This window comes from Callospermophilus lateralis, chromosome 3 (genome assembly GCF_048772815.1).
Source record: "Callospermophilus lateralis isolate mCalLat2 chromosome 3, mCalLat2.hap1, whole genome shotgun sequence".
In the NCBI taxonomy this organism is placed as follows: domain Eukaryota; kingdom Metazoa; phylum Chordata; class Mammalia; order Rodentia; family Sciuridae; genus Callospermophilus; species Callospermophilus lateralis.
This window is the reverse complement of record NC_135307.1, coordinates 161091478-161114193: the sequence shown is the minus strand read 5'-3', so window position 1 is coordinate 161114193 and position 22716 is coordinate 161091478. Positions and strand designations below refer to the sequence as shown.

Genomic DNA, 22716 nt, shown 5'->3' with positions numbered 1-22716 from the left:
ATTTTTTTTAATAACCAACCATACTTTGATTGAGGCACCTATGTGGAAGGCACTATGCAAAACAGTGCATGACAAATCTCAGATAAATAAAATAAGATCCTGTCTCCATTCATTGTACAGGGCAGCACAAGCATCCAACTATAGTTAAGGTAGAGTATGAGAAATGCCAGAAGAGAGGCCTGATAAAGCACCTTGGAAATTCAGAGGAGAGAGAGTATGTGCAGTGTGTGTGGTGGAAGGGTGGTATCAGGGAAAGCTTTGTCCTTTTTTTGTATGTTCTGTGCAATCCACTCAGCATTGCTATACCTCAGGCACTGTGCCACGTACTAGGGCATAATGAACCCAGCCATTAAGGGTCCTCCAGTCAAGTGGAATAGAACAACAATAAATAGTACAATATTTCTTTAATTTTAAATACCTTTGATTATGAGTTGCATCCTCATATTGTAGATGTCAAAATTTGGAAAAGATGTATTTTAGGATTAATGAAATAAAGTATTAATAATCCAGAGTGGTAATGGAAAATCACTGTCCTAAGAGCTTGCATGCACCAAGTTTTGCATATTTAATAAAAAGGCAATGATATGCAGTGAAAGTAGCTTGCACTAAGAAGGCTTTTAGAAAACATGATGAATAAATATGAAAATGAATGAATCCTAACCCTCCGTCTTCTACCATTTGACCATCTGGAGAAGACAGTTCCTTATCTAAAAACTTAAATCCTTACAAATGGTAACTTCAAAACTTTAGTGTTGTCAAGGAAGCCATCAGAGACTATATCTCTGTAAAGGACTCATTATGTATTTCTACAAGTCCAAAAGAAGTAGGATTTTAAAAGAGATATATGTGGGGTGGGGGTGAGGGGAGGGGAGAGAGAGGATACAAAGTGTTTTATTTTTAAATATTTTTTAATTGTCAATGGGTCTTTATTTTTATTTATTTATATGTGGTGCTGAGAATTGAACCCAGTGCTTCACACATGCCAGGCAAGCGCCCTTCCACTGAGCTACAACCCCAGCCCCATATACAAAGGTTTTTGTGTTGAAAGTTTGATCCCAGATGATGATACTGGGGGATTGTGGAACTTTTAGGAAGTACAGTCTAGTGGGAGGAAGCTATTGGAGATGTGCCCTTCAATGGGATACTGAGATCCTATCCCACTCCTGTCTCACTCTGCTTTCTGGCCACCATGAAGTGAGCAGCTTTGTTCCAAACACAAATGATGTCTGCCTTGCTTCAGGCCTCAAACATTGGAGCCAACCAACCATGGACCGAAACTTTGAAACTGTGAGCCAAAATAAATCTTTTCACCTCATAAGTTGTTTATTTCAGGTATTTTGACACAAAACTACTGTCAACAACTGCTGAACATTCAGAACTTGTGAATAAATGAAGAACAAATGAATGAATGAATGAACATACCCTTACTATACTGATTATAATTGTTTATTAGATCTTTATTGTTATATCATTGCTCTTTTTTTTTAAATTTCCTTTTATTATTAAGAATGAGTTCACATGTTTCTCTGTGGAAACTTTGACATTTGATTAAGAACCAAGTTCAAATACACATACTAGTTGTATTATTTTGAGTCTTACATAGTACTTCACTAAGCCTTAATTACCTTTTTTTAAAATGAACATGAAAATAGTATCTTCCTTAAAGAACTACTGTGCAGATGATGATATAACAACACAGTACTAATCACAGTGCCTATAAATAGTAGCACAAATAAATGTTGTTTTACATTGATTATTTAGATATTCAAATACTTTGTGCCATTTTTCTATGTTGTTGTTTATTTTTAAATATTATAGAATGTAACACGTCACACACTATAGATATTTTCCCTCATTTCTCTTATTTTGTATATAGTGGCTTTCTTAAATCACCATAATTTTATTTCATTCTAGTTTTATCTATACAGCTTTTTCTTTGTTATGAATTTCATTGCTTTTATGCTTAAAAATTATTTCCCCATTCTGGGATGTCAAACATTATTTTTAGGTTGCTTTTATTTTTCTTGGCTGTCTCTTCCTCCTCTTCCTCCTCCCTCCCCCTCCTCCTTCTTCTCCTCCTCCGATATTGAACCCAGGGGCACTCTACCACTAAGCTGCGTTCCCACCTTTTATTTTTTATTTTGAGACAGGGTCTTTTTAAGTTGCTGAGACTGGCCTCTAACTTGAGATCCTTCTGCCTCAGCCTCCTGAGTCACTGGATTTACAGATATTGCTACTGCACCTGGCTTTTAGGCTATTTTTAATAACTATACAAAATGGTTTAATCTATCTAATCAAGGTAATTAACATTATTTACTTTTGTTTGTGGTGCCACAGTTACAAATAAACTGGCAGCAGTTACAAATAAACTGAAATATCAGTGGCTTAGTGCAACAAAAGTTTTTGTTTGTTTTTTCCTCATTCAGGTGTCTGTACATTGGGGAGGTGGCCACTATCTAGATAGTAAGGGATCCATACACCCTCTATCTGGTACCTGAGCCATCTCATTCTGTGGTTTCTAAGGTTGACAGAAAAAAAAGGAGGATGGAGAAAGCATAGCTTTTGAATTGTCTTGGCTTTCTAGAATTGGCAGATATCACTTTTACTCACAGTGCATTGGCTAGACCTAGTCATATGGGACCATCATAGCCCTCAGGGAGACTGGGAAATTTAGGGGAGCATGTGAAACATTTTGATAGCACCAATTGTCTATACTAAAGGGAGTGAAGAAATAACCTGTATTTTTTTCTGTCTCAGCATCCCTTGTCTTCTAATGTAATTTAAAAGTTATAGTAAAGTTTAAAGAATAAAATGATGATCACATTCCCCCATGCCCTAACTAAACAAGTGTTAAGATTTTGTCATATTTGTCTCCATTTGATTATTTGTAAAATGGCTATCATGAAGCTATAATGCATGTAATATAAAGTTTCCCCTTTTAAAGGCAATGAGTCGATGGATTTTGGTATAGACACAGGTTGTGCAGATATAGAATGTTAGATCATTTTTATGATCTCCAAGAGAAACACCATACTTGTTAACAGTCATTCACTGCTCCCCACTGATACCCAAGACCTGAAAACAACAAATCTACTTTCTGTCTCTGTACATTTGCCTTTTCTGAATATTTCACATAAATGGAATCATACTATATAAGGACATAAGTGACTGGCTTTATTCACATAGCATTATGTCTATAATTTTCATCGATGTTGTTGTGTATATCAGGACTTTTTCTCTTTTATTGATGAGTAATATTCCATTGTATGGATATATACCATATTTTGTGTCTTCATTCATCTGTTGATGGACATTGGATGTTTCTACTTTTTGGCTCTCATGGATAAAGCTGCTATGACCATTTGTGTACAGATATTTGTGTAAACATGTTTTCAATTTTTGTGGTTATACACTAAGCTGTAGAATTTCTGGGTCATATGGTAACTCTAGTGAAATTTTTTTGAGAAACTGCCAAACTTTTCCACATAGTATAGTCTGCTGTTGTTGGATGGGAGGGTCTATAGTTATCTGTTAGATCTAGTTGGTTTGTAATGTTATTCAGCTCTTCTATTTCTTTATGATCCTTTGAGCACTTATTCCACACCCTATTGGACATGGAGTACTGAACAATTGAATTTTCTATTTCTTCTTTCAGTTCTATCAGTTTTTTCCCCGTGTATTTTTTTTTGTTATGTGTACATATAATTGCTGTCTTCCTCATAAGTTGCCCCTTTTTCATATAATCTCCTTTTCCTCAAATAATAATTTTTGTTTTTATTTTGTCTGATATTAGCATAGCTACTTTTACTTTTATAGTTACTGTTTGCATAGTGTATTCTAACTTTTTGACTTTAAAATCTGTGTGTCTTTGAATCTAAGGTGTTTCCTTATTAAATAAATTTTATTTGTCACATTAAATCTTTGCCTCTCTAGAATTTATTTTAGTATGATTTTGAAGTAGGGATTTCATTTTTTTTAAGCAGGCTAACCCATACTGTCATACAAACAAAATAACTTACTATTTCTCCATTGACTTGAAGTGCCAGTTTTTCTTCATGTACTTGGATCATTTCTAATGCTTTATTCTATTATGACTTATTCAAATGGCATAATTATCATACCTTCATATTTTACTGGCTTATTTATCTATTTTTCCCACATTATCTCCTTTGCCAGGACTGTCCTTACTAGTAATCTATTTTTCCTTACAAATTTTGGAAGCAACAGCATAGTCTTAAAAGTATTCTGGTATTTTTATTAATAATGTTGTCTTAGTCCATTTCATGTTGTTATAATAAAAAAAAAATATTAAGTCTGGGTAATTTTTGCAAAGAGTAGAGGATTATTTAAGTCACACTTAAATAATCTGTGGCACCAGCTTCTGCTCAGCTCTAGTGAGGGCTTCTTTTTTTTTTTTTTTTTTTAAAGCGAAGATAACCTCAGCATTTTATTATCTTCATAACAAAACAAATGATGAAGCTTAGAACTGGATCACTTGGCCCTTTCTCTTCTTATCTCCTCCCAGTTCAAAATCCTTGCATCTCTTAATAGCCAGCATTCTTTTAGATCTGCAGTTAGGCTCAACACACTCGAGCCTCAGCACAATCTTCTTTATAGTTTTAGCCTTTTTCCTGAAAATTGGCTTGGTCTGCCCACCATAACCACTCTGTTTCCTGTCATACCGCCGCTTTCCCTGTGCATACAGAGAATCCTTGCCCTTCTTGTACTGTGTCACTTTATGGGGTTGGTGTTTGCCACATTTCTTACAGAACGTCCGGCGAGTCTTAGGAACGTTCACCATGTTTGCGACAGTGTTATCGGCAAGGAAAAAAAGGAGTGAGGGCTTCTTGACAGATTCCATCACAATGATAGAAGGGCATGCAAGAGCAATCATATGGCAAGATATGAAGCCAGAAAGATTCAGGGGCCAGACTTGCTGTTTTTGTAACAATCCACTCATAGGAACCGACTAGGGTCAAGGGAGCTACATTAATCTCTTCCAAGAGTGATACCCTCACCATCTAATTCCCTTCCACGAGACCCCACCTCTTAAAAATTCCACCATCAATTAATACTGCCACATTGGGAACCAAGTTTCCAACACATTTACCCTGCAGAACAAACCACATGCAAACTATAGCAAATGTACATATAATTTAGAAAAAAATAACCTCTCTGTATTTTGGCATTTTCCTTTTCAAACTCAAAAGATATGTTTCCATTTATTCAACTCTTACAGATGATGGTTTAAATTACTTCATTTTATGTGATATTGTTGTGTAATAAGAAATACATATTTGGTTTTCATTCCCAGTTCCTGGCACAGGACTTCTAAGACCTTTGTAATCTCCTAAGTGATAGAGGTGCTAGAAGCACTTTTTGTTCTACTATTTGGTCTGGTTCCTGATATGGGTCTTCTAAACCCCTTGGAATTTCCTGGGTGATAGGAGTGTATTTTTTCCAATGAGGTGGTTCTTAAAGGGCTTCTTGGATAGCTTTAGGATGGGTGCTGGTTGCCAGAAAGACCCAGTCATGAGTAGAATCTGGAAACTTTTAAGTGTCACCCCCATCTTCCAGGAAGAGCAGAGGGGCTAGCAATTATGTTAATAATCACACCTCTGTGGTAAAGCTTCCATATAAATCCCTAAAAGATTGAGTTTAGAGATCTTTTGGATTGTGAACACATCCACATCCTGGAAGGGTGGAGACAAACAAGAAAACTTCAAGGGTACAGAAGCTCTTGCGTTAAGAACCCTACCAGATCTTGCCCTATACCCCTTCTCTAATCCTTTAATAATATCCTTTTTTTAAAAGAGAGAGAGAGAATTTTTTAATATTTATTTTTTAGTTTTCAGCGGACATAACATCTTTGTTTGTATGTGGTGCTGAGGGTCGAACCTAGGCCGCACGCATGCCAGGCGAGCGCGCTACCGCTTCAGCCACATCTCCAGCCCTAATAATAATATCCTTTTAAAACGAATGTTTCTCTGAGTTTTGTGAGCCTTTATAGTGGGTGGAGGGAGGTTTGTGCAAACCCCTGATTTCTGTCCACATTGGACAGAAGTGGATAACCTGAGGATCTACTACCTCTGATGGCATCAGAAGTGGGGAGCAGTCTTTGGGACTGAGATATTCAACTTGTGGGATCTAAAGTTAACTAATTCCAAGCACTAGTGTCAGACCTGGACACCCAATTAGCGTCCAGAGAGTTGGAGAATTTGTTAATGTGGGAAAACCTTCCACACATTTGATATCAAGAGTGTTCTGTGAGAATAGAGGAAAGCAGTTTGTTTTCTGTTTCGTTCATATTTCTCTTTTATAATCCAGTCCCTTTCTTTGGCATTAATTAGGACAATTTGTCATCTTCATGTTAGGAGAGAACAATGAACCCTTATCTATTAGTTCACTGTTTTATTCATTCATTTATCCATTTAAAAAGTGTTTGAGACTAGGGCTGAATGTAGGTTGGTGGTAAAGTGCTTGCTTTGCATGCATGAAGCCCTGGGTTCAATCCCTGATTCCAGACCCACCCCCTCAAAAAAAAAAAAAAAAAAAAAATGTTTGAAGCCAATTATGTACAGGTACAGTGTTGGGTGCTGAAGATACAATGTTGAACAAATCAATCACCTCGTGTATAATCAAGAGTTCACATTTCATTCTGAGCTGTTAATGATTTACATGACAAAATTAATGATGATTTTCATGTTTTTGTATGTTAGTCAGGTTTTCTCTATGGTAGTTTGATATGTGGGTTATAAGCTGTTACTCCCAACTTGGTTATTATTTCTGTGTCCTCTGTATGTTTAACATGATCTTTCCTTAAACTTTTGGTTTGAGTTCCCCCCAAACCACACCCTGAGATAAGGATTTGAGTGCAAGTTAGTTTATTTGGATAGGGAATTTATTTGGAATGCAAAGTAGTGGGAAAGTGGGAGGGAAGAAAGCCATTAACTGTGTGTTAGTGAGCAGCTTTCTGCAGTGGACAACTGGGGCTCAATCTGCTGGGAACCTCCTGAGAAGCTTTACTGAATACATTCTGTCAATTAGCCCACTGAGGAGCAAGGAAATTAGGGAATCCCTGTCTCTCCCTGGTTGAGGGTTGCTCCCGGGAGTGTATACTCCATGGCACTTATGGTCTGCTTTTTTTGTGGCCAACAGTGATCCTGCAGCCAGAGGGCCTCCTCACCTGAAGGAAGGCAGGTACTGGAGGTAGGAAGCCAAAGATTGCAAGGGGACTCCCTCATAGAAGAAGTCAGTTATTTCAGAACTGTGCTGAGGGCACAAGGGTAGAACATTGATGATAACTGCCACAGACACCATCCATCTGGAGAGAGAGCTGTATCTGAAAAGCACATTTACATAGAGTCGCAAGAAGGAAGAAAATGGGAGGAAAGTCTGTGTAGCTTACAGGACAATTTCAATAAATAGTATTAGTCAATAGTATTGATTGATCACAATATTTCACATTTCATTCTGCTCATTAATGAACTACATGACAAAATGATATCTTTTATGTTTTGTATGTTTTCTCTATCATGCTTCGAAATATTATTTAAAAAGATTTTCCAAAAGAAGGCTATAAATTCTAATTTTTGTCACTATAATACTTTTAATGGAAAAGTTAAAAGATATGACAATGACAGCTATTTTTGACAATAATAAGTTAATAGTTTTGGGGGAGGATAAAATGAAAGAATACTAGTTTGGGGGTTGGTTCCAAGTTTGAATCCTAAATCTGCTAACTGGCAATGTGACCTTAGGTAAATTGCTGATCTGCAGTCTGAACCAAGATGTCCTTATCTGGAAAATATAATACTCTTCAGTAGATTTCCCCAGAAGCAGAGCTTGAGAAGAAAAGCTGTTGGGGCTTAGGAATTGAGAAATTTTAAAACTTCAGGTATAGTGTATCTCTGGAAATGCATAATCAGCACATGACTATTGCTCTTAGAGGAATCACTATTTTTAGTTTTATGATTTTTTTTCTTGTTAATAACAAACTATTGTTAGAATGGCACATTTATTTTTGCTGTGGATTGGTACCTTTTCTTATAAAAAGGCTGTGTCTTAGAGGAGGTGAATACTTTTTCTATTTTAATCATATAAAAACATAACACTATAGCATTCTGACTTTTCCCTTCTGAAGTGAAGGGAAGACAGAAGTGGGAAAAACTCTAACCCCTCATTGAGTAAAATTCATTGTGACATCCAAGGCTCTCCCTTTGTCCCTTCCTGTCTTCTTCTTTCCTTCCTTCCATCTGCCTCTTCTTCCTTACCTCACTTTTTTGATAACCATTACCTCTAAATTAAAAAAAAAATTGAATTCCCTTTCTGGTGCCTCAGATTTTTCTGTGTGACTATAATATTTAGTTGGCAAAGACTATTTTTATGAACCCATTACAAACTTACACACAGGGTTTTAGCTGGTACACAAACATCAATTATTTAGGTTTAAGCAGATTTTTATTTCCAATCTACCGGTAGATAGTCCCTTCTTAGTTCTGAAGGTGCATATATGCATGTTGTTTGTTTTATGGTGATGGAATTGTAAACTCATCCAATATTCTTATTTACCTGAGAAGAAAACTGGCAAGCTGGATATCTAAAATATGGAGGCCACAGCATTGTTCCTGGTATATCTAGGGTTGGAGCAATTCACTGCTTCTCAGCCCAGAAATCTGGGCAATAAACTAGAATTCTTTCAGCGTTGATTTGGACTGAAGCTCAAATAATTTTCAAATAATAATGAGTCCTGGAATCACCTTTCAAATGAGCTATCAGTATTCAAATTCTTGCTTCAGCCTCTGCTTCTGGGAAATCCCAGAAGGTTCCCAGTAGGAAATCTCCAAGAACATCACAGAAGTGCTCCACAGGAGTGAACTTCCATGCTCAGCAGGCCCCTTCACAGGATGACGTCTGTGCCAGTTTAGTAAAATCCTTCTTGTCGCTTAAACCTCCCACCACCCCTTCCCTTCAACCATGAAGGAGCCAGAGACATGTAGGGTGGGAAAGCAGGAGGAAGTAGAGCAGAACTGACCATTCCCCACACTCCCAACCACTCAGAGTTCCAGGCTGAAGCCAGCAAACTGCAGCCTTCTTACAGCATTTAGTTCTTTTGATACATGGCTTACATTTGCCAACCCATTTACTAAATTGGTATTTGCATTTTTTCCAAAGGCAAAAAACTGTTCATCAACTGGTATCACAATACTATAATTCTGCTTTTAAATATCCTCTGCTAATGGTTAGACTATCTGAAGAAATATATCAGATCATTATACTACGTGTCTATAAAACAGGAGGAAGAATCCCACCTCATTGTGTCTAGAAGGATAAAGCGAGGTAACCCTGGGGGGGCGGGAAAGCTTGGCACATGTGATGCCATAATAATAGGGTATTCTTTCTTCTACACCACATATTGCAAACTTCCTGAGACAAGGATTGCACAGAGCTCATATTTGTTTTCCAAATTCTTGGCATAGCTCTTAGAGTGAGTACTCTGTAGATTGTCAGTGAACTGTGAATAGGGTCCCAAAAACGGCCCTAGAACACTGTGATGGTGCCCTGCCCCAGTCCCTCAGCCCTTCCCATTGTTATTGGGAGGCAAAGCACTAACTGTGAGCACCTGCATCAGTTTGAGCAAGGGCTTCCTCTGATGGTTCCACCTGTCTATATGGCAGGTTGGAAGTGATAATTAATCCCCACCCCCAAAAAGTACTTGTCAACCAAACACTTCTAGGAGTTGTAAATAAATGCCTGTTTTATCCCTTGGGTGAGATAATTATGAGTCTCATTTTCTACCCAGACTACTCAGAGATCTCCAGTAAGGTAGAGCTCCATTGACCTGCAGTGGTAACCTTCTTGATAATCACTCTGTTTTTCCTATGTGTATTTCTTGAGATCCTTCCTAAATAGACTGCTTACAATCAAATCTCCCACGGTCAGCTTCTAGGGGAACCTAAACTAAGGAAATCACATCACTTAGATTTGACATGTATGTGAAGCTATCTAAAGTGAGGCCCTTTCCTTCTCTCAGTAACCATCCCTCTTCCTTTGATCTATGTATAATCTGTCAATTACTTGGTCTAACTCACATGCCAAGTCACAGAAGCCTCTGTGGGACTGAGGCAATAATCTACTTTGGTTGGTTGGTTTGTGGAACCAGGCCTGCAGTGGCCCCACAACTCTTGTAAGGAAACAAGTCTCCCTGTTCTCTGGACATGAAGGTAGCCTCAGCTTGCTCAGGAGTCATTGGCTTAGTTTGATTTGCCTGCTGTGGTGAAGACAGAAGCTGGATGTTGTTACTTTTCTCTGGAAACTCTACATTTGCTGTGGGTCAGTGTGCTCTCTCTGCTAAACCATGTGGGAAACAATACAAGGTGGTATTTTGCAATAACCAGGAAATATGGCAGGAGATTCTTCTCCCGTGTCAGTCATCTTGAAACTTCCCCCATGGTGGTAGGAACAACTACAGTTGGTGGCACCAGAGAAGAGGCACAGAAATGGACATTTTAATGAACTTAAATATCTTAATCCCTCCCTGCTTTCAAAGCCTGAACATTCCTCCAGGTTATTCCAGGTTCTCTCACCATCTTGTGCTGTTCCTCACATCATTTTTAAAAAATTAACTCTTTTTGCTTCTAAGTTGGATTTTCAAGTAGTTAAGCAGAGTCTCTTCCTACCAAAGCACCCAGTATTTTGGCTGGAGGACTAATAGAAAAGAACAGAAGCTACACAGATTATCAGTTCAGCTCCCTTCTGAATTCTGATTTGCCCTGAGTTTTTAAAGCATATTCAAAGCTACCACTTACGGAAGTTATTCTAGGTGCCAGGCCCTGTTTTACTCACTTTGCATATATTAATTCATTTAACACTCATACTAGCTTTCTAAGGTATTATTCTTCCCATTTTGCAGATCAGAAAATAGAGACATGGGAGGGCAAATAGCTAGAGAGGTGTGGAGCTGGAGTTCAGTCCTGGCCCTGGACATAAGTCCTGGGCCTCTTGTATTCTCTCTGCTTACTCATGAACCACTCCCTAGCCCTGGGCCCCTGTTTTGCCTATTAGAAGAGCCAGAGAATCTAGACTTTCTATTTCTTTCCCAGGAGGCTGGTATCATCTTCCTATGTGGGGGCTCCAGGAGAGATTCTCCAGGGAGAACAGGGTTCCACTGAGGAGTGGGGAGGAGGTATGGTGCTATATAGACCACCAAGTGGCTTTGTTCATCACCCAACAACTAAGGGAACTTTGGTAGAAAGCCCCTTGGTGAGGGGTCAGGTCAGCCACACTCCTTTCTTTCCATGCACAACATGCCATGAGAAGTGCTGCTGCTCATTAGGGCTGCAATTTGAAATCATCGTTCTTATTATCTTCTGGGTTACCTGTATTCCAGTCTTCCCTGAACTCCCCCTTCTCCTCACCTCAGTATGTCTGTAGGAGCCAAGAAATCCATCTTGAAAGGAGAGGATAACTTTGTGAGGAAACCACTTTTATTACAATTACCATGAAGATGGTGCTCTTTATTCCTAACTCAGGACTAGATCATCAAGATGACAAGTTTGTAGCAAGGTCTTAGGCTGTGACCAGTCCCCAGAATTCCCCCACGTGGCCCCCTCAACTAAACAGGAAGTCTGAAGTTGTTTCTCTAGGATGGGTCTCAGGCCTTGTCCACTTTCCATCACAGGTCTGTGTGGGAAATCAGCAGGCTCTTGATTTGGATGAGGAAATTCTTTATTTAGTGAAGATAGCTTGGCGTGAAACCATGAGCAGGTTTTCCTATGATCCAGATCCTACCTATGCCGGTTTTTAATCAAGAAGATCAGCATGACAACAATTAGACCAATCACAAATAAATCCCAGTATGGTCCAAGCACGTTGTCCAATTTCATCCATTTCCATCTCAAAGTAAACTGCTGGCAAGAAACATTTAGTCAAAACAAACCACAGCTCCCACTTCACTCAGAACCATTATGTCCTCCCAAACCTACCACCATCACCCTGCCCCCTGCATCTGTTCCCCTGCTTGCTTAAGTCTTGGAAGATATGATCTTTGCTGGCTATGACTCTCACATGGGACTTAACTAACACCTTTGAATAATCTCTAAGATTTATAAAATTTCATTTCTACTTTTTGCAATTATAGTTCTTTGTGGTACCACTTGCCACCTGCCATCTGCTTACCAGTCTCAGATTTTGATGGCAAGAGCTATGTTTTGAACAAGTATATATAGCACATGTTACTTTGCTTAAGGCTTTGAACATAGTATATGCTGGAAAGAATATCTGCCAAGTGAATACATTGGTTGTACTATGCAGTGTCAACACATATTCAATATAACAGCAGAATTGCTTGGCAGGGTAAGTATAAGACTTTGAATTCTACTTATCAAAGAAATTCTAGTCCAAAAAAATACTCTTTCCATGAGCCTTAGCACTTTGTCCCTAAGAGTTGCTCACTGGAGTTTGCATTTAGAAATTCAGGACCTATTTGAGACAAACTTACATTAAAAAACAGGATATCTCGGAGCAAATGCATAGTTTCCAGTTTCATGAGGGCAAAGAACACAGGTATGTGAGCATCTGGACTTGTCTGAGCAGCCATGTCATATAATCTCCTGGCCAAGTGAATGTCCTAGAAACAGAAGAACAGCCCATCCTCATTAGGTACATATTCTTAAACAATGAATAGACAGAAACCATTCTTAGAAATATAATTTATATTTGGTAGGCAGATTGCACCCACAAAGATATCCATGATCTCATCCCTAAAGCCTGTGAATAAATCATGTTATGCGATATGACTAAGTGGAATTTGCAAATGCAATTAAGGTTACAGACCCTAAAATAGAGTATCCTGGATTACTTAGGTAGACCCTATGTCATTGTATAAATCTTTTTAATTTATTTATTTATTTATTTTATTTTTGGTATCAGGGATTGAACCCGGGGGCAATTAACCACTGAGCCACATCCCTAGTCCTTTTGAGACAGGGTCTCGCCAAGTTGCTTAAGGCCTCACTAAATTGCCAAGGCTGTCCTTGAACTTGTGATCCTCTTGTTCCAGCCTCCTGAGCCACTGGGATTACAGAAGTGTAATCCTGTAATACTGGTTCATTGTATAAACCTTTAAACAGAGTTATAGAAGTACTGATAGTAGAAGAAATTCAGAGATATGGCACAAGAAATAAGGTCTCAACTTGCCATTTCTAGAAAAGGCCACATTGAGCAGAATGAGAAGGAATTCAAGCAGCCAGCAAGGACGTTGGGACTTCTGTCATACAACTTCAAGGAGACTAGATCAGCCAACTACCTGAATGAACTTGAAGGCAAATTCTTCCCCACAGCCTCCAGGAAAAAACATAGCCTGTGATTTTAATCACATGAGACCATAAGTAGAGAACCCAATCAAGCTTCCTGGACTTTTGACCTACAAAATCCATGAGATAATAAATGTGTTTTGTGTTAAACCATTAAATTAGTGATAATTTGTTACAGCAGCTGTAAAAACTTGCACAATCTCCAAATGCCTTCTTGGATACCCCTAGAACAGCTCATACGTGTAATTCTAATGGAAGGGACAGAGAACACTAGATACTAAGAGTAAATTTCCCTAAAACAAATACAAATATAAATAATAAGTAATAATCATTAATTATATGTAATTATTGTCGTAGTACTTATTATACCTGAAATTATAGAATTTGTTTATTTATTTGTCTATTTCCAGGTCCTTGAAAGACCTGTTCATCCCTAATTCCCAGTGCTTAATAAACTATCTACTACATAGCAGGGCTTCAATAATACTTACTGAATAAATGAGTTAATACTTTTGGCCTTCAAGTTGGCATTTGATTCCTCACATGATACACTACTGTATTTTCAGGGACTTTTTTTTTTCATTAAATTATGGCATAGCAGATACATATTTTTAAAAATTTTCTAACTACTGCGGTTTATTTTGTTTGCTCAAACAGTAATGAAAAGGTAAGAAGCTTTTATTTTAAAGGTTAAAGTATCCTGGCCGTGTCCCAGAATTATGTTGTGCTTGGGTGCCCATGGATTATTTTCAAAAGAAAGGGAAGAAGAGGAAAGGTTCTTCAGAAATTGCCATTCAAATGTCTTTTTTATCTTTCCTGTTCCATCACCTAGGCTTCAATAGTCATATACCTATGGACCTTTGCTAAACCTGTTTCTTGAGCAGTGCCTTCTCTCTGCTGTGTTCTGCTTATCATTTCTTAAAATTTTCCAAAGCTTTGAGGTCTGGTAAATAGATATGTTAGAGAAAGAGGAATGTTCTTGTTTAAAATACTTAAAATTCAGGAGATTGTTTAGAGCAAATCTTCCTGGCAACAGAGAAAATAGATGTCGTAAAAACTCTTAATATGTGTGTGTCTAATTCCAGCATCTTTGGTGAGTGTTCATATGACAGATGCCTGCAGATTATAACAGCTGTGGCAGCCCCACATGTGAAAGGCATATTGACTCAAATGCAAGGTTCAGGGAAAGGCAGCTTTTGTCAAAATGTCATGCATTCATTTTTAAATTAATGATTATTAAATTATTTCTTGAGACACAAACATCACCATTCACTCACTCACTTCATAATATAAAAAAGCAAGGAGTGGGCTGAGGTTGTAGCTCAGTGGCAAAGTACTTGCCTAGCATGTGTGAGGCACTGGGTTCGATCCTCAGCACCACATAAAAATAAATAAATAAAATGAAGGTATTGTGTCCATCTGCAACTTAAAAAAAATAAAAATTTTAAAAAGCAAGAAGTATCCTTAAAGTGGGATGAACTTAGTACTTTCTGAGGACCCCAATGTTTGCAGCATGTTAGAGTAGGATGTGAACATCTTTCTTTAAAATTCCCAAAGAAAGAAATTCCTGTTTGTTTCAGGATAATCTAGAACTTTGACAAAATAATTTTTTATTGCTAAACTACAGGAAAGACTTCTCATTCTTTGACCCTGTTTATTAAAAATCCAAGTTATTGAAACAAAAAAAATCTTCTCTTAATTTGTGTTTTGAAGGTGGCCAGCATCTAGTAAATGGGAAGTCCACAGCATATCGAATCCACTTAGATTTAACCTGTCTGTGATATATTTGAATCTATTTTGCTTTACATTTAGCTATTTAAGAGGTTATGTAAACCAATCTTCAGACTCTTCTTAAATAACCTGTTTCTAACTAAAATGTCAAGTGTGCATCAATATGCTTAATGTTCAAATGTTCAAAATAACTTCTTAAAATTCAAAGATAGAGAATTCTCCAGCAATAAAGAGCTGGTTTATGAAAATTGTTCATTTTCACTATGGAGGGGTTCTCCAGGCCCAATTTTTTGTATGTTATCAAAAATTGATGATTATGAATATACCATAACAGTTTCCTGTATATATAGGCATATATATATACATACACACACACACACACACACACACACACATATATATATATATATACATATACATACATATTCATATATACATCTTTTAATTTCAGGATTATTTTTTTACTCTGCATAAATTTTGGGTGGGGGGTACTAGAGATTGAACTCAGTGGCATTCAACCACTGAGCCACATCCCCAGCCCTATTTTGTCTTTTATTTAGAGACAGGGTCTCACTGAGTTTCTTAGTGCCTTGCTCTTGCTGAGACTGGCTTTGAACTTGTGATCCTCCTGCCTCAGCTTCCCAAGTTGCTGGGATTACAAGGGTATGCCACCATGCCCAGCTAATACTTTGTCTTCTGCTTTTTTAGCCCAACAATATTGTAAACACTATACCATGTTTTAAAATTTTTTATAAAATAATTTTCAGTAATTGCATACAATACTATAATAATGACTAATATTTAATACTGAGTGCTGGTCTTCACTGTCATTTAATCATCATGGTGATTTTATAGGGCAGATGGTAATTTTCTTTTCCTTTTCTTTCTTTATTCTTTGGGTACTAGGGATTGAACTGGGTACAATGATAGAGCTAGGGACACTTCTAACACTGAGCTACATCCCAACTCTTATTTATTTTTTAGATATTTATTTTTTAGTTGTAGGTGGACAAGATATCTTTATTTCATTTTTATGTGGTGCTGAGGTTTGAACCCAGTGCCTCACGTGTGCTAGGCGAGCACTCTACTACTGAGCCACAACCCCAGCCCCCTCAACTCTTATTTTGAGTCATGGTCTTGCTAAATTGCTAAGGCTGATCTTGATCTTGCAATTCTCCTGCCTCAACCTCATGAGTAGCTGGGATTATAGGTATGCACACCTACAACCAGTTGAACAGGTAACATTTTGAAGATGAAGATATTGAGGCACAGAGAGGTCAAGAGATTAAGGAATTTGCCCGAATTCCTCTGAATTTTAAGTAGTGGATCTAGGATTGAAATACCAATAGTCAGTTTCTTGCCTCTCACTTAAGCACCAGGTATAGAAGACATAACACTGTACAATAATTTATATAACATGTCATCTACTTCAGAGCATTTTGGGTTTTTTGTAAGTTTTTTCCTATAATAAATAAAGCTACACACCAAACTTTTTGCATATTTCTGGTTATTTTATTAGCTAATAGACGTTTACTTCATGAATGGTTAAGACATTTTTTTTTTATGGTACTGGGGATTAAACCCAGGGGTACTCTACCACTGAGCTATGTCTCCAGCCCTTTTTAATTCTGAGAAGAATCACTTACTATTCTATACCTAGTGCTTAAATGAGTAGGATAGAAACAGACTATTAAGATTTGAATCCTAGATCCACCACTTAGAAGTCAAGGGAATTTGGCTAAAAGACTTAACCTTTCTTGCCAAAGTTGGTCTCAAACTTGGGATCCCCCTGCTTCAGCCTCCCCGGTCACTGGGATTACAGTCATTCACCACTGTGCCAAGAGGTTGTGACCATTTCACTTTTTTTTTTTTTAAACCAGGGATTGAACCCAGGAGTTCTCAACCACTGAGCCACATTGCCAGCCCTTTTTAAAAATTTTTGTTTGTTTGTTTTGAGACAGTCTCACTAAGTTGCTTAGGGCCTCACCAAGTTGCAGAGGCCAGCTTTGAACTGAGATCCTCCTGCCTCAGCCTCCTGAACTGCTAGAATTACAGGCATGCACCACTGTGCCCAGCTGTCCTACCATATTTCTGGAAGGAACATTTAACTACCTAACTTTAACCTATCCTTTCTAGATGATAATTTTACTCTGGTATCTAAGAATTCAGCTGTAATGCTCCATAGGTGGTCAGAGCAGACAAATGAGAAATAAAAATGTTTTATGCCATAATTACTTTTATTTTTGACAGACCTATTTATAATTTATTCAGTAATGTGATTTTGTTTTCTCTGCAGGACTCCTTAAATATGTTATCTAGTAAATCTCAGTGTGTATGTATATGTATGTGTGTGTGTGTATATATATATATATATATTTGAAATTCATCTCCAATGAAAATTTCCCTTCAACTTTTGTCTTACTTTAAGATAGCTTTCCTAGTCTTTTTTTTTTTTTTTTTTTGGCACTGGGGATTAAACTCAGGGGCGCTTAACCACTGAGCCACATCCCCAGTCCCTTTTAATATTTTATTTAGAGTCAGGGTCTCCCTGAGTTGCTCAGGGCCCCGCTATGTTGCTGAAGCTGACTTGGAACTCACGATCCTCCTGCGTCAGTCTCCCCAGCCTCTGGGATTTCAGGCATCAGTCACCATGCCTGACCTAGTCATTGTCTTTAAGCATATATGCTTTCCTCCCTTTAGAAAAGTTCATCGTGTGTTTCTCATACATACTCCATGTTACAAAACATTTTAGAATGGCACTTGAGAGTACTAATTTCCTCCTCCCATGAAATGAATTGTCCTCTCCTTAACATGTTGATGATACTTTACTTCTAATTCTTTTCAGGTGAACCCACACTCATATACATAAACACACACACCATTTTGGTCTTTACCTATAGCTATGGCCATATCCTTATTCTGCTCCTGTCCTCAGAACCAAGCACAGTGCTTCCTGACACAAAACAAGCACTTCATAAGTATTCTAGTGAATGAATGAATGAATGAATGAAAAGCAGAGCACAATTCCATTGCAGTTTAGAAGTAGGTATCTTTTAAATTGGGGGGATCACTGGAGGCTTCATAGAGATAATGACATCAAACTATTCTTTGAAAAGTGTGCTGATCTTTAATGGTCCCCCAGTCCCGCATAAAGTGTACTATGATCAAGAGTCAGAAGAGTTCAGTTTAAAGTCTTTGGGGGAAAAGAATAAGTAGCTTACAATTTAGGGGGAAAGGTGACATATCAACCATTATTATCAAGGTAGTTTAGGTCAAGGAAGGTTATGAATTTAGGGTAAGAAGTCTAGACTTCATTAGGCAAAAGGAAGCCAATAAGATTCTTTTGTATGTTTGCATTTTTGTGTGTGGGGAGCGGTTTTACAATACCAGAGTTATATTTTATCAAGAAAATCGTGTTAATTAAGGTGATGCTAACATCTATAACAAACCCTGAATTTCAGTGGCCTAATACCACAGAATTTTGTTTCTTTCGTTCAGTATTCCAATATGGGATGTTCCTAGGTGCTGCTGAATTTTCATCACACAGTAACTGGGGACTCAATCTCTGTCCATCATGTTGTTCTGCAACTCCCAGGAGCCTTTGTACCTTCTGCTTCATTCAGTCAATGGAAGAGGAAAGAGTCTAGGAAGAAGCTCCACCTTGTTCTTAGTTCCCTTAGTCCTCTAATGGCATCCTTCTGTTTTACTTCCATACCACTTCTAAGAACTAGTCATGTGGATGCAATGAGTGCTGGGAGAGGTAGCCTCTGGCTAGGCAGGCAAACCCTAACAACTATGCTAAGTAAGGATCTGTGATTCTAAACAAGTCTTTGGTGGGCAGAGCCATCTCTGTTTAAAAGAAAAACATTAGAATGGGAGACCCCAAATAGCCTTTGCAACAAACCCATGTGAGCAGAATTCAGACCCTAACCAGAGTAAAGATAGAAGGAATGGTCAGGAGAGTTGAACAACAGGTTTCATTCATGATTCAATTTCTGAAGTAATTCCAAATCAAATATAATTTGATTAGTCCTTGTCCTCATTTAGGTCAAGCAGCTCACTGAGCTAATGGTTCTCTCTGAAGCTATTAGGATAACTCACCTGCATTAACTAGTCCCACCTTCTTTTCCTAAAGAAAAATGAGAACAACAGTGATCCATATTTTTTTTAATTTTTTTTGTAGTTGTAGATGGACAGCATGCCTTTATTTTATTTGTTTATTTTTATGTGGTGCTAGGGATTGAACCCAGTGCCTCACATGTGCTAGGCAAGCGCTCTACCACTAAGCTATAGCCCCAGCCCCCAGTGACCCATATTTTTACACTGATTTACTGAGAGTTGATTTATTTCTCATTTCTTCCTCAGAGATCTTAAATACAGAGTTTACAAAAACATGATTCCACCAACCTTCTTTGATTCTCAGAGAAACTCTGGTAATATTATATTCATCTTTCTCACTGATTTACAAGAGGATTAACTAATAAGGATTTTTAGGCATTTTGCTTAATTTCACAATCACAAATAATAAGGACTATTCTCCTAACCTCTTTGCTTTCATTGGTAAAGTTTGGGGCTTTTAATTTTCACAATATTTATTTTAAGAATTATAATTTTCTTGTTAATTTGACTGTGAGATGGCAAGATTAATAAACTTTGCCCTTGGGTACTCAGTGATTATTTTTCTAATTGCTAAACAAAGAAAATTAATGAAGATAAAGAGCAATGGTTCCTCATTAGATAACTCTAAAATTCCTTATTCAAATCTGAGGCTGTTTTTTTCCCTTTAATGTAGACACTTTCTATAGGAATAAACAGATCTCAACTGAGTGATCCTGATCAAAATGAACTACCCACAATTTAACAGGAACTCTGTCAGAAAAGAATAGAGAAGGGACCAGAAGGAAACGTCAAAGGTTTTTTCCTGAATGTATGAAATGGCTGTCTCAATAGCTGCTATTTGACATTGGGAAGAAAGTGCTTAGCAGAGAGATCCTTGGTGACTCCAAGGAGGAAAACCAAAGTCTCCACTGTGGTCAGCCAGCTGGGCCCCAGCAAATGGCATGTCCTCTCCTGTACCATTGGTCATGTGTCCTGATAGGATGCCCCACCTCAGCTCCAGGAACTCAGGACAGAAATGGCTTCACAGTGGTGGGGTAGTGGCTTTCAGGGAAACAACGTCCTTTTTGAAGCATAAGGGGTGGGAGAGCTAACTTGAACTTAACACATGGAGTGGAGTCATTCATATCCTTTCTATAAACAATGCTTCTCTCAAGTTATTATATTTTGAATGGGAAATGATGAATAAAAGCTTTAATCTTATTGAAGACTTACTTAGCAATTGCTTAAATTCCCTCCTGATCTAAAAAACAGTCATTCCACACACTGTTTAACTACAAAGCCCTTTCACAAAGGCTTATTTGTTTTATTCTCAAAGCCAGGGGCAGGCCAGGTATGATTAGTTCTGTTTTACAGACGTGGATGGCAGAAGGTCGGGGGTGGAGGGTGGCTAAGTAACATCTAAAGAATCATCTAATTTGGGTATTGGGTCCAGTCCATTCTCTCCAAAAATTTCCACAGTTAGCTCAAATCTGCTAGGTAAAGGGGAATAGGCTGGATTTGGATTTGACATTTTTCTATTGCTTTGGACCCTGAAACCAATGAAAAATGATCAGGCAAAAGGTAGACTGCAGGGGAGAACAAGACAGCAGGAATCTCTTCTGCTGGATAATCAGTACCTGCATCAGAAGCTTTGGCTGCAGTGTGCACTGTCTTAGTAGTTCTCAGATAGGAAATTCCCTACTATTCAATTATTAGCATAATTGGAAGAAAGAAGAGCATTTAAAAAGCCAATAATCTCCACATTATATGATTCTAGAAATGCATCCAGGAGTATAAATCCTGAAGAGAAATGTATACTTGAACGCTAAGAATGATTCAGTATAGGGCCCAAAAAACTTGGGATTATACAGGCCTATTTTGTTGAAATTCTGGCTCCACCACTGATGAACTCTGCTAGGTTGGCCAAATGATCTAACCACTGTACTGTGGTTTCCTGATTCATATAGTGAGGACATTATAGGGCTTACCTCATCAAGTGGCTGTGTGATTTAAAAGGCAGTGTACATAATACATCTAACCCAGTACCTGACTATTATTATCATTATTGACATTTTAACACCCCTTTCTCATCCTGTCAACCTCAGTGCCATCTTCTGAGTAATTATACTTGCTGACTAAAGGATTTGCCCAATAACACCATGTAATGTTAGCTCCCTTTCCTTATGAATATACTTCAAGTCAAATGTAGTCTTTCCTTAGAAGATGGAAAGCCATTCTCTTGGGACTTTTTATACTGCCCAGTGCTGTATCATGGAACTGTGGGTGCTTCAAAAGACATTTCTGGATTAATGCCACCTCAGTCTTCAGCTCTTATCTCATTCTGCTTTGTCTTTGTTACTGAAAGTTTGAGTGTTGGTGGAAATTTCAGTGGAAAATGGCCTGAAAGTGGAAAGAAATAAAGGCAGGGGTCCCACTAGAAAAAGTATGTGCTGGAAAAAGTAGAAAACTATGAATCAAATTGGCCTAGACTATACTTCTCCTATTCATTCATTATGTCCTTAGCATAAATGGAGAAAATAATATAATTTTCATAGAGTTCATAGTAGAGTAAGTAATATGTGTTGGCACATGGGAGAAACTCAGCAAATGCTAAGTCTTTGCCTTTCTCCTCTAAACTGAAGACATGAATGAAATTAAAAATATTTTTAAATGTTTCCTTCCCACACAGCTGTCTTTACTAGGCTCAAATCAATGCAATTACCTTTGCAATACCTAAGCCATGTTCATACATATAGGCCAGATTGAACATGGCTTGTGCACTCTGATATTTGTCAGCTGCAATGCTGTAATGTGTGGCTGCTGTTTCATAATCTTTCTTAGTCCCGTAGCCATAGTAATGGTAATCTCCAATTTTTACTCTAGCGAATGCGTTGCCTAGTGGAAACATAAGAAAGATAACAATCATAACTCAAATGGTTCATGTGTAATTCCCAGTAAGTTAACCTAATGATCCTTGAAAATAACACACACACTCACACACACACACACACACACACACACACACACACACACATATTCAGAATCAGTATTAGATATAATTTATAAAATAAAAAATATATCACTTGATGCTAGTTGTCTTCATTGTAGGAAAATATTCATGGTATAGTATAAGTGTTCTTAAAAAACAATATATTACAAATTTTACCTTTTAAATTCATTTTTTTTGTAGGTAGCTCAACTCTCAACCCCACCCCTTCCATTCCTAGTCTCCATTCCTGAAGACCTACTTTTCTATATCACTGGTTTCTTCCTCTGTACCCTATCAACCGCATTGGATTTGAACATGCTCTGGTATCTTCTAGAAATAAAAATAAATATGCTCTTTTACCCATGGTATTTCCTAGCTACTGCCACATTTCTCTGCTCCTCTTTATGATCGACATTTTCAAAAGTGTGTTCTATACCCACTATCTCCAGACCTTCACCTCCCATGTACTCTTCAACACATTTCAATCTGACCTCTGCCCCTTACACAATGAAAGTGCTATTTTCAAGATGGTTGGTGACTTCCATGCAACCAAATCTCTGTCTTCATATTACTGAACCTCCAAGC

At 37.8% G+C, this 22716-nt stretch overlaps 2 protein-coding genes across 2 annotated transcripts in view; both read right to left on the bottom strand.

Annotated features, from left to right (window-relative positions):
• Nucleotides 1-4480: 4480 nt before the first annotated feature.
• Nucleotides 4481-4814, bottom strand: LOC143394330 (large ribosomal subunit protein eL42-like). The gene has a single exon (XM_076848945.2). It carries the CDS (start codon nt 4799-4801, stop codon nt 4481-4483), a length of 321 nt encoding a protein of 106 aa, XP_076705060.1. The 5' UTR covers nt 4802-4814.
• Nucleotides 4815-11786: 6972 nt separating this feature from the next.
• The window catches only part of Sel1l2 (SEL1L2 adaptor subunit of SYVN1 ubiquitin ligase), a 62696-nt gene continuing 51766 nt past the window's right edge, over nt 11787-22716 (bottom strand). Inside the window, exons 16-18 of the mRNA XM_076848944.2 lie at nt 21865-22037; nt 12500-12628; nt 11787-11906 (exon numbers count right to left, since the gene is read on the bottom strand). Of these exons, the coding sequence (XP_076705059.2) occupies nt 11787-11906; nt 12500-12628; nt 21865-22037 (422 nt within the window). The remainder of the gene's footprint in view (nt 11907-12499; nt 12629-21864; nt 22038-22716) is intronic.

What these genes read in the sequence shown, in the direction of transcription:
- LOC143394330 (XM_076848945.2), bottom strand. Translation starts at nt 4,801, where the DNA reads ATGGTGAACGTTCCTAAGACTCGCCGGACGTTCTGTAAGAAATGTGGC.